The sequence below is a fragment of the Ips typographus genome, linkage group LG6, assembly GCF_016097725.1.
Source record: "Ips typographus isolate SLU linkage group LG6, UJ_Ityp_2.0, whole genome shotgun sequence".
Classification (NCBI taxonomy): Eukaryota; Metazoa; Arthropoda; class Insecta; order Coleoptera; family Curculionidae; genus Ips; species Ips typographus.
Window position 1 is genome coordinate 2,688,075 of NC_138427.1, and position 12,345 is coordinate 2,700,419.

The 12,345-nt window shown below is 33.0% G+C and overlaps 2 protein-coding genes across 7 annotated transcripts; both read right to left on the reverse strand.

Annotated features, from left to right (window-relative positions):
• Window positions 1-921: 921 nt before the first annotated feature.
• LOC145730713 (uncharacterized) lies at window positions 922-3,551 on the reverse strand. Of its 5 annotated transcripts, XM_081982073.1 has the most exons (4): window positions 2,530-3,172; window positions 2,182-2,421; window positions 1,991-2,009; window positions 922-1,813 (listed from the first exon to the last, which is right to left on the reverse strand). In XM_081982073.1, exons 2-4 carry the CDS (start codon window positions 2,350-2,352, stop codon window positions 1,674-1,676), a joined length of 330 nt encoding a protein of 109 aa, XP_081838199.1. In that variant the 5' UTR covers window positions 2,353-2,421; window positions 2,530-3,172; the 3' UTR covers window positions 922-1,673. The 5 variants fall into 5 exon arrangements, with proteins under 5 accessions (XP_081838199.1, XP_081838197.1, XP_081838196.1 ...); XM_081982071.1 differs by lacking the exons at window positions 1,991-2,009; window positions 2,530-3,172 and adding an exon at window positions 3,289-3,551 and having other exon boundaries at window positions 2,182-2,376; XM_081982070.1 differs by lacking the exons at window positions 1,991-2,009; window positions 2,530-3,172 and adding an exon at window positions 3,289-3,540.
• Window positions 3,552-5,088: 1,537 nt separating this feature from the next.
• On the reverse strand, window positions 5,089-11,600 carry LOC145730474 (uncharacterized). 2 transcript variants are annotated; one of them, XM_081981690.1, is made up of 9 exons: window positions 11,318-11,597; window positions 9,464-9,542; window positions 9,301-9,342; window positions 8,924-8,995; window positions 6,554-6,811; window positions 5,840-5,908; window positions 5,592-5,788; window positions 5,433-5,541; window positions 5,089-5,381 (listed from the first exon to the last, which is right to left on the reverse strand). In XM_081981690.1, exons 1-9 carry the CDS (start codon window positions 11,378-11,380, stop codon window positions 5,125-5,127), a joined length of 1,146 nt encoding a protein of 381 aa, XP_081837816.1. In that variant the 5' UTR covers window positions 11,381-11,597; the 3' UTR covers window positions 5,089-5,124. The 2 variants fall into 2 exon arrangements, with proteins under 2 accessions (XP_081837816.1, XP_081837815.1); XM_081981689.1 differs by having other exon boundaries at window positions 5,592-5,908; window positions 11,318-11,600.
• Between the last annotated feature and the right edge of the window lie 745 nt (window positions 11,601-12,345).

Genomic DNA, 12,345 nt, shown 5'->3' on the forward strand with positions numbered 1-12,345 from the left:
CTTCCAGTTCAGAGGAAGACATCATTAGCAGCCCCCCGCCTTGGAAACGACCCAAACCAGTGCAATCTCCAGTGATCTCGGTGTCAGTGCAATGCAGTTCCAAGTCCAGTGAATCAGTCACCCCATTTGATTCCCCAGTGATCAGACTGAGGTATGTTGATTTAAACCACATATCTCCGGAAATACCAACACAGAAACGGAACGACCTTTCACCTGTTATTGAAAGACGCAGGTTCAGAACAGTCAGAAAGTTGAAAAGGCAAAGAATTAAACAGAATCTGTTTAGTGACCAAAGTGATGGTTTGACAGCTAGCAGTAGCACCAGTTGTAGTAGTGGGGCAACCTCAACTGAATTGAAACTGTCACAAAAAATTGAATGTACTCCCCCTGATTTAATTCCCACAAACTCCCAGGCAGAGATTAAAATTGAACCATTTCAAAGTCAGTTTGGCACTGTTGTGGATAGCAATTTAAAAGCTTGGGGAGTGGGACTTAATTTTGAACCAAAAAAAAAGAGAAAGAAGTACAAAAAAGGTACTTTGGCCTATCAGCTGCATAAAACTCTACAACTAAAGAAATCCAGAACCAAAATCTGGGATCATGAAAGATTGAAACAAGACCGAATGGTCTGCACCAGTCAAAGTGGAGTTATTAGGTTCAAGTGCATCAGTTTCCAGAAACAATATGGAATTGAACTGCTTGAGTGTGAGAAAGATGAAGCCACCAAGTTTATTGTTTGTTTAGGTGCCAGTCAGATATTAAGACTTAAGTATGAAATAGGGTTTTATTATGAACTATATCCTCCATATAACATGGAGAAAGTAGTTTGTAAGGGAGAGAATTTAGAGTACTACTATAATGTTTCCAAAATAGCAAAGTGTGTGTGTTCACTTTGATAACTCAAATTAATAAAAACAATAATTTTGAACACCTGATTGTGAGACACTTTATTTTCACATATTTTTTACAATACACTGATTTCTAATATGTTTATGCATATACTGATTTATATTGCTATTAGTTGTTTTCTTACATATCACCTTAAATTTTAAGTAACTAAAAACAATACAAAAGTCCAGAATTGAAGTAATTTAGGATTGCTATTATAGCTTATTGATAATGTAGAAGAATTTTTTCTTTATTTGTCTAGATGAATTAAAAAGTTTTTATGAAAATATTAGCTTGAAAAATGATTGTCCTGTAAAATCTTTACCCACAATATTAGAGTGATGGTGAAATCAAGTATAAACTGAAAACAATAAACACAGACACAAGTAAGGTTAATATAACATATTGTCTAATTTTACAACCTTCACAAATCTACTGCAATTACATGATATGTGTAGGTATGCAACATGAATAAGTACTATTTTGTAAAATGGCAACACACATAAAATAATAATAATATAGAACAACATTTATGAATGTCAACATGAAATAAACTATTGGCAGTTCACAACAAGAGGTTTTTACAATAGAGATTCTGTTTTGTGTTTGTGTGATTTTTGTAGTTAGCACACATATCAAATTTAAACAGTTCTTTATAATTCATCTAATTTCAGTCAGAAGATTTTGTTTTTAAATTTAAGGACACCACAAGATAATTCTAAACACAACCATTACATCATATACAATTTGATTAAGTGGCTGAAGAAGGATTCCATGCATATTTTCTAATTATGATTGTTGCGAGCAATAAGAGTAGTCCGCACTGAATTGGTACAGTTGCATATCGTGGTAAAGATCCTGGACGCAAAAACCCGGGCAGACGACTTAGCACGGTTTGACCATGCTCCGATTTTTTTGGATCCATCTGGAATAAAACAAACTATAATTAAAAATTACGATTTAAACGTTTTAAAAAATATAAATCATGCAGTTCTGATCGCTTAAATTGTATAAATGTTTCATAGAACACAAGCTCTGGAGGGGAAAACATGCGTCTGGATACTGTACAATCATGCAGCAAATATAATTTGCCTTAACTTACTTTGGAATCCTAATGCATCCTGCAAAAACAAAATCAATTTGTGTTAATTTTCCAAGTCATTGACAGCAAAGGGTGACATGCGAAAAAATTGTTTAGAAATTCATTGGTCACCAACAAAACCAGAGAAAACTTAGGAATTGTAAAATAACAGAACAAAGTGCTTCAGGCTTAAATGATATTTGCAAACTCACCAGTTTTCCTTTGGGACCTTTACCATTATGTCTCTGTTCAGCTTCTTTTTGCGCTTTTTCAAAGACATCATTCAGGAATTCATTAACTTCTGCCATTTTCTGGGGATCGTTTTTGAACTGTGCTATCCGGAGATCCAAGGTTTGGTTTAGATCCAAACTCATTTCTGCCATTGTTAGTTAGTTCTATTGCACCCCCTGATGAGATTGAGTTGCAGATGAGAAATCTGATTTTCTGTTTAACTGAAATTAGTTTTTGATATAAATAACTTAATGATTTTGCTATATTTATGAGGTAAATTTGACTTAATTAACCCACTTGATTATCGAGTTGAGAGAAAAACGACATACCTGTCCTAAATTTACATTGCAACAGCCACAAAATCCATATTGAACGGTCTAGCAAATTTAAGGAACTAATAGTGAAAGTTATGGAACTAAGCGGCGTTTAAGTGCTGTGCTACAGTTTATATTAAGTAGATGGAATTTAGAGTATTTTCGTTTTTCGTACACGACTCGCGCCAATAAACCAGTCCATGAATATCGGTTGGTTATGTTTGTTATTTTAAACACCATGCGCTCGGTTATTGATCATTTTCTGCTCCCTCTATCAGAGGATTTGATTTCCCCGGAAAACTCGACGCCGATTTGTTAGTACAAGAGCAAAAACTTACCATAAGTTGACTTTGGAAAAGTCACAAGTTCAATTATTGTTGTAACATGGCCTATTTTTTTTCACTTTAAAAGAAATTTAATTTTTGGTCAAAGTTTCTTTTAATGCATAATTTCATTGAGATTGGACTAAAGGTGCGGGTACTGTGCATTCCATAAAGTTACTTTAAATAATTTATTAAAATATACCTCCATGACCTCTCGATCAAGCTTTAGAATCGATTTTATTTACACTTTACAGTATTTAATTTTTGCTTTATGACAGACAGTCTTCAAATTGCAACTTACCAGATTTAGATTTATATCACTACATATCAGGATGTTTTTTCATGCTCCTAATGCATCCTTGATGCTAGATAACGTACTTTATTTCCATGTTACTAAGTAATCCAGTATATTTCTCAAATGTATAACAAAATAACTAAAAACATCACTTACCTGTAAGTTATAGCTATCCTCTCCCTGTACTTTTTGAGTTAATGTAAATGATCACGATATGTAAAACACTACGATCATGTTGTCAACTAATTATATCTAATCAGATAATACCAATCAGTGGCGCACTATACATCAGTCAAGGTGTTATGTGTATTGGTTTGTAATACAAGCAAAGTAGGACTTGCGGTTATACATTACGATAGACACTGATTAAACCTACATGGTGCGAATGTAAATTGATACATTTGCTTAACTTGCCTACACCAATTGAAATTAAGTGTAGGAAAACTAATAAACCTTCAATTAATCTTAATTTGTTCATAGATGGTAGTCAATTTAAATGTCGAGATCTTTAGCGTGTAATATGCACTAGAAATTGTAACGGTGGTCACTCTGTAAAACAGTTTTATAAGTATTTGGGAAAACTGGTTTCTGTTTACTCGTTATAACTGGCGATAATGTAGCTTTAAAGGTCATCTAGGACTAGCTCCAGTTCAATCACTATTGTTTATATTGATTGTGTATGCATGTTACCGAGTGTTAGAAATTGTTAATATTACGATATACAGTGAGTCCAAAATTCGACTCTCTATACAGGGATGTCTTGATGCTTCCCGTAAGAGCTACTGCTAAGGTTAAGTGGGAAATTTTTTAGAGAATTTAATTAGAGCAACTTTTTAAGGACTGTCTTGTGTAGTGAAGGTTGTTAGAGTTTGGTAACCCTGTATGCGGTTTTAGGGGTAATTTGTCTATTCAAAGTGCGGATTCAGTTTTTTTGACTTTTTTTATGCAACTTTGCTCCTTTGCACTTTTTTCGTATCTCTACTAGTTTAGGAGCTATTCCACAAAATCCATATTGAGAATCAGAGACACTATTTTTATTGCCTAAAAACTGACAGTGTATAGCTGATGGGCTGGTTTTGAGCTACAACCACTCAAAAAATTACGTTTTTTTCCCTCTTTCTAGTGGTGTGCTTCAAAATCACCGTGGTGGATTTTGGTGTACAGGGTGATGAGTCAAATTATTGAGTTAAAAGTTAAGTTGTTAGAGATTGGTCACTCTGTATAACCTTTTTGACGGAATTTCAAAGTGCAGATTCAGTTTCTTTGATCTTTTTTATGCAATTTTCTTCCTTTGCACTTTTTTCGTAAATCTACTAGTTTAGGAGATATTCCACAATTTTGGGGAGCAGAAAAAGTGGTCTCAACGAACAATTTTGACACCTGTCGTTTAGTCCTTGAATAACTCGCTTATTTGACACACTTTATTATGACTGTTATACGTCTTTGAATAGCCAATGAAACGAGCTATCCATCGACGTATAAAAGTTAGGCGGTTTGTTTTAGAGTTTGGCCGCTAGTGGGCGTCAAATTCAAGGCTCATAATCAAAGATACTAAATTGGAAATTAACTTTCAATATTTTAGCCTTTTTAACATATAAACAAAGATTTTTTGTAAAACGTAAGCAAAATGTCTCTTTTTAACTAGAAAAAAAAAACAAAACAGTTTTATAAAGATAGAAACAAAACACACAGGCAATAGTTCTTCAAATTTTACTCTAAAAATATTCAAGACTTTCAAACATTTTACTGTTGTAAATAATTAAAGATTTACATCAGAATAACATTCAGGGACAATAACAGCTAATATTTCATTGACTAAAATGCAATCCAAATTGAACAGAACTTTATTACTTTTAGTCCTAATTTTGTACAAATAAGTGCAATAACAACAGACCGTGCCTGAAACATTAAAGTGTGTGGAACAATAAGTGAAAAAATCTGTAGGTGGTACTACTACAGCTAAACCTAATTCGACATCCAGATAAATAAAAATTAAGGGTAACGTGTCGCTCTTGAGTCTTGCAAATAGGGATGTAATAAGGGTTGGTAAGTGTGCGCTAGTCCGCAATTGTACAAACTGATCATATCTGTGTAAGCCAAGTTGTGAGCCTCCAATTTTGGTCCTACTGAAGCTAAATTGTCTCCTTTTGCCGTGGATTTCAAAGTTGCTGAGTCTTGATGATGAGTACCGTAAGCCATGTTGAATAGTGCTTCTGGATCGCAAACGAATTTGTAAACATATCTTTCACCTGTTGATTAAAGTGGTTTATAGTGATTACTTAGTATGAATTAAGATTTACCTGCAACTTTCTGCATAATGCCTTTTTCGTAATAGTATCGAAGAGAGCGGCTCAATTTGTCGTAGTTCATTGCAGGTCGATTTTTCTGAGCCCCCCATCTTCTGGCAACCTACCGAACATTTCCTATTATGAATGAAACTAACTAAACAAAACAAATACCTCTTCAGGTTCAATAAGTTTAAACTCCATTCCTCTGCCAGTCCATGCAATACAACCGGAACTCACGTCAGGAGTGTCAAGTAAAGCAACCAAAAACTGCCAAAGTTGTAGGGAACCTCTTCGACCATTGGTACCACTCGGGCAATTTGTGGTTACTGTTTGCTCTTTAGTTGGGTCAAGGTTTTCAGATTTTACTGCTATAAAGTTGGCTGAGTTAAAGTTAGCAGAAAATTTAAGGTAAAACTTACTGTTAGAAGGTTTCCAGATTGTTTTAGAAGTGGAACTTTTAGGGTTTTCTGTTTGCAGTTTGAATGGCCCTAGTAAAGAAAATAAATGCAACAACATTCAGGTTTATCGAAATCTGCAATGTTTTCTTTGCATCTCTTTCAAAATTTGCTCACGTACTTAAATTTGAATTCTCTGCTTATTTTCGGTATGCGAAGATGTGACGTGAGTAAAATTCAGTATCGGTGAGTATTGAAAATCAAAATTCATTCTTGCGTCATTTTAAAACCGAGCCCCAGGCACTGATCGGATCTGGTAGATGAAGCTATTATGTTTTAAAATGGGGCATGCAAATTTAATATTTGGGGTATGTTTTTCTATCGAAAGTGTCAAGAATAATTTTTCGTTATCTTCATTTCTTGAAATTGTCTACCAGACTTGCAAGTTAAAAATCCTATTAGTATAATAACCCTTTTTAGGATTAGCCCTTAAGCAATGATTAAAACTAAGTGCAGGTTAGTAACTCTCATCTGTTTACCACCATCGTCCAATGACGTTGTTGACGTAGCGTCGAAAAGGCCCAGGCTTTGTATAATGGCTGTATTAATATTGATTACCCTCAATTAAAATCTTCACCCCCATGTTTGTTGGATTACATTGCCCTAGGGTATTTGAACGACATGGCAGATTAAAAACAATTATTAACATTTTGCCTTATTGTTTTGCATTCAACTCACCGTTGTTTTCCTTATCGTTCGGTTCCTGTTTTATCAGATGATTGTGCGACTCGTTGGCCACCGCAATCTTTGTATGATGATGGTCCTCGTTGGTTCGGTGAGGTATGGCAGTCATCCGGTTATACAGGGTGTTTGAATAGAAACAGCTAGTGTGCTGGTATGCATTTGCGTAGGCATCTTGAAAGCTTTCGGGAGTGTTGTACAGAGTGTGACTAAACGGTGATTTTGGAAAATGTTGTGCTTCATCCAGTTTTGCTTCTAGCAACAAAAAGACCGTTTTATTAGTTGGTTCTTGAACAGGGTGGATCAAATTTTAAAAAGTATTTTTTACTAGAGATGGCAAACACCGTTTGTCTCTATCTGTCTTTGTTTGACAGATATGGGGTAATTCTCCAAGTTTGTATTTTTCTTCAAAACTGTCTAATATGGTTTAGGTGCGTTATTTTTTATTTCTGAAAAATACATTTTTCTACTCGGGTGCGGTAAAGTGTACTTTTCCGCACTCATTTGAGAAAAGTAACTTTACCGCACTACTGTGGAAAAGTTACTTTTCCGCCCCGATTTTATTAAAAAAAAAATTAAACCAAAAAACCATAAATGTATATTTGACTTCTCAATTAAGAATACACTTTTAATCATCTTTGCAAACAGAGGCTTTCATTTTAGTAATTTTACTATACATTTTCGTTCAATTTAATGAAAAATTATACTCGTAGGAAGAAACTTGTACCTAACACATGCGGAAAGCGTCTTTCCCGCCCTTTAACTGCTTGCCCTGCAGCAAGCAAGGGCAACTGCAGTCTCGTGCGGGAAAGTACCACTTTCCGCACTTATTAGGTAAATAACTATTCTATAGCAATTTTTTGCGTAGAAATCTCAATACTTTTTTCCAATTGGACACCGTTTCTGAAATACAAACAAACAATCATTTTTTAATGGACCGTCCTGTATATTTGTGCATTTTTTTCAAAGATCTTGAAATTTTCCTTCCAATGACATGTGACACTTTTTAATGTTTAAATTAATTAATTAAATGTTTTAAATTGGTTTATTAGGTTAGGTTAGGTGACCTGCTAGATCACCAGATTGGACATTGGTGACTTTTACCTTTGGAAAATACATAAAAACTAAATTTATAAAGTAAAAATCTCCCTGAAAACCCAAAAATATTCGAAATACAGAATTTTGGAAATTTTGAACTCGATTTTCCAAAAAGTATTAAATAAGAATATCTCCCAGTAGACTAGGTTTACCCACTTAGAACCTGGTAAACGCAATCACAACTGCTAGAGCCGTTAGTCTCAAATTTAACTCTTTTTTTGTTTTGTTTTTTAAACACCCTGTATATGTTCAATCGTGTTGCGGTTAGCACGAGTAGAAAAAGCAGTTTAAGACGAACATTTTGAGCTTTTTGCAGTCGCCGAAACTTCAAAAATGGCTTTGACATTGACAATTTCTTAAAAAAAGAAATAAAAGTTCCATATCTCGAAAACGGTTAGAGGTACGGAAATTTTGCAAGAGACGAAAAATGTTGAGAATGGTTTTCTGCATTCAGTGGACTAGGTTTACACTCATTTAGAACCGGCTAAACCTGGTCACAACTGGCAGAACGTTAGCCTTAAATTTAACTCTTTCTCCTTGTTTTTTTGCGTTTTTTACAGTCACTGAAAAACCAAAAATGGCAGTGATACAAAAATTTAACATTTTTTATGCAATTTATATATATAATAAATAAGTAAAAAAGACGAATATCTAGGAAACTTAGAGGTACGAAAATTTTCCAAATGATCACGTTACAAAATTTTTATTTTCTTTTTAAATTTCTTTTATTTAAGTGAATTTTCCAGAATAGTGTTTTACATTTCAATTTGGCCAAAATATCAAGTGTCACATGTCGTTGGAAAGATAATTTTAAGACCTTTTTAAAAACGAAGCAATATACAAGATTTTCCATTAAACACAGTATTTGGACTGTTTGATTCTAGGTAAGACACATTTTGTGAAACATTTGCCAAACGATGACACATTTTGCGCCATTAAGCTTTTTGTTAAATTTTCCATTTAAAACCGTCTAATTTGGTCCTTTTTGTACACGTAAAAGTATTTGCTTTGCATAACCACTGATATTTCCTAAATACATCTATATAATGTGACTGTCAAAAATATCGAAAGCAAAAGAATACACGCTGTGCTAAAGATGCCGCTTCTTTCAGGCAGGAAAACGTCAATTTACTTCGTGTATGGTTCAGTTCGACACGCAGCGGGAGACAGTTTTTTGTCCGTTTATGCCTTGTAACTTTTCCTTTGAAAGTAATAATCTAACGTTTGCTCTTGTCACACGCTAAACTTGTAAAATTAAAAAAAACTTACCAGTTGCGCTATGATTTTCGTAACTGGTTTCTGGAACGTACTGCTCACTGTCGTTCGTCTCAGATCCATTTCCTAAATTGAATCAACAACATAAGCAAAGAAAAAAAAACCTTTAAAGTGCTATAAATTATTCCAAGAATCTAATGCAGGATAATTACTTTAGCGTAGTATCAGTATCGAAGCAAGCCTGAAAATTCCCGCGTTATCCCTCAGGAATTATACCCGCCATTTAGAGTGTGCATAATTAATAAAAGCTATTAATCTTCAGATCAACAAGTATACTCAAATTCCCTCCTATTACTTATGGGTCTAGTCCCTGTCTGGGTCCCCCAGGGTTGTGTTGGACAATTCATAAAAAAAAGTAAAAAATTACTTACCTTCTTGATGCCAAGATTCCCGCCAATCTGTGGAAAATAAGCCTGAAAAAATGTGATTGTTTTTCCTTTGTAGAAAGTATTTAGATGTGCAGTATAATAATATTAAATTGTAAATTAGCAAGCCAATTGAAATAGAGTAAAAGTTTTTAATAATTTTTTTCACCTGTTGCTGGAGTAATTTTATACGGTTCCGGACTAGATTGGTAGTATGGAGGGGTCGTAGTTGGACTGAATAGACAACCCTGTATAAAAAATTGTTTACTTAGAAAGCGGGCTAGAATTACAATTAAGTTTGTCAAGTGGTAAAATTGACATAGTAATTCAAACACTGTTTGTTTTAGAACATAAAAATACATTCTTCTCTTTTAGTTTCAGGTTTATTTTTGAGCTGAATGTAAAAGAACAGTACTCTCAATACTCGAAAATTAAACATTTGGACCATTGTAATGAGTATGTTGATTAGAAAGTTACAAAATTGACTATTCTTTTAAAACACTCTTTAATTCTTCAAAAAAATATATATTGTTTCTATTACGAGCAAATCTCTTTGCGTTACACAAATATACCAAAAGTGTCCTTCAATTCAACATTTTCCAGAAAACTAATTAATTGAATATGACCGTAAAACCGTAAATAATTCTCCACACATTGTGTAAGTTAAATATAATACGGTAGGTGCCTTGTTCGCGACATAAACGTTCCATTAATCTTTCCGTTGATTCGTCAATAACAAAAGGTATTCAAATCAGTTCATCCGATCAATCACACTCTCGAGAAAAATTAAACAAAACCTGAAAAGTAAATCAAACAAAGGCACACATCACATATTGAAAACGAGTTTCATCACCTAATGATATTGTCTCTTGAAAGAACAAAGTAATAGGGCCAAATATGACAAAAGCAAACAATGCCGACGACAGCACAAATGGGCGTTTCGTGTGTGTTTGTAGGGTGTAGAGGAAAGTAAATTAAATTGGCTAATTTGTAGAAGTTAATTTTCTTTAGTAATATTGACTGGAACACTATTGCGCTAAACAAACTTTTTTTTTCTTGTAATTGATAGTCGAATTAGTATATTAGTATCTATTTTTAATGGTAAAACCAATAAGTTTAAGGAAGGAAAGGTTAATAAACTAGATTGGCGAAAAATAAGCTTAGAAGCTGTAAACTGTTACAAAAAATCCTATTTTCAAAACACAATACGACATTTCTTCATTAAAACTAAAATTAGTAAATTATAATTGTTATTTAAAATGAAAATTTAGTTTTAGACCACTCTGTATAAAAGAGTGTGGTAAAGTTAGTATACTTTTTTAAAAATAGGTTGTATAAACATGGGTCTGCAAACGAATCATTTCGGAGATACAGGGTGTTGTCAGTACACTAAAAATAAAATCATTTAATATGTCTAACAATGAACGAGTTAGTTGTGTTTCAAATTTCAGCTCAATATCTTAAAAACAGTAGGAGTTAGAATACATACGAGTAGAAAAAACTGAGAAATTATGCTTTTTTGGACCTAAAATTATAAGAACTTTTTTGCTAATAAACACCCTGTATATTTTTTGACTAGCTTTTTTTAAATACATGCATTTAGATGAAACGAACAATAATAACTGATAATTTGGTTTCCTTATTAAGAGTGCACTTTTAGCTCATTTTCAGGGTGTTTTAGATAACCTGTATTATGTTTAGCTTCCTTCAAAACTTGTTTAAACATTATTCTTTCCACTCGATAGTTAAACTGTTAAACTTCCTGAGTGAATATTAAAAATCAAAACTTTGACTAACGCATTGTCTAAGTTTAAATTTTTATTTAGTAAAAAGTACCTCAAAGAAAATTTTTACCATAAACATTTGAGAAATGTGCAAACTTTGTATTATATTTAGAGTTCTTTTGTACATCAGTTTAATTTAGAATTAGGTACCAACTATTTCTAGTTTTTATAAAAACAATGATTATCCTTAATAAATAATATCATTAACAATTTTTCAATCAACATAAAATAAAACTTACCACTGGTCTGGTCAAATCACTCTGATGCGATGAAACTGACGGCACTTGTTGGTCTGGATGCATTTTTACGAATCAAAAACTAACAATATTAACCACTAAATTTCAATCGAAAATTTTGCCACCTTTTGTAGAGTGTAAATTGATTGGTTGTAATAGTGATTGATGTTTCTGCTAAGCCGAGGCAACAGGAAATAACAAAGTATTCGAAAAGCCGAAAAGCCGTTACATACCTGCTAGCAAGAAGAGAGGGAAAGACACGCCTGTTTCCGCCCCTGCAGGGCTATGAAAGGTAAACGAGGCCTTCCTTTTATAATCGTTAAATAATTCAGATTGAATTATGATATTGAAATTATTTATCTGCAAATTGAATTTATGTTAAAATTAATACTGTGAGTTATTTCAATTTAGTTTTTCATAATTTGTGAGAGTGTGATGGTCCACGTTTTATTAAAGTTGAAAACAAACTTTAGAATTGTAAAAACAACTTTGGTTTTACTGAACTTTCTGGTAAAGGTAAAGTTTGTGTAACCATTTTTAATTGTTTAGTCAATAGTAGTAATTTAATAAACGATGATTCTGAATAAACTCCTGTTGAAAAGGAAAGCTTTTGATAAGTAATTAGAAGCAAAAGATAGAAACTCGAGAAGATTAACTGATTTTAAGTTTCATGATTGTTTACACAACTTGAAAAGTTATGGTGGTTATTGTTTCAATTTACTGAACTAAATTTCCTAATTTGAAATAGTAGCCATCTGACCCAGGACATTGTCTCTTATACAACATAGTTAATATAGAAAAGGAAAAAAATAACTAATTAAAAAACGTAATAATATGAATCCTACACATAACTGAAAGAAGTATGATGGTCACTTTCTCAGTCAACTATTAACTAGCACCATTTTAAAAGTTTATCTTGAAATAGCTACTGCTGAGTGCATTAAACAATAAATTTGTAGACACAGTTTTTATATTGTAAATTTGCAAATTAGCTGTATCATAGAAAACCCATCACTTTGCATAGATTATCT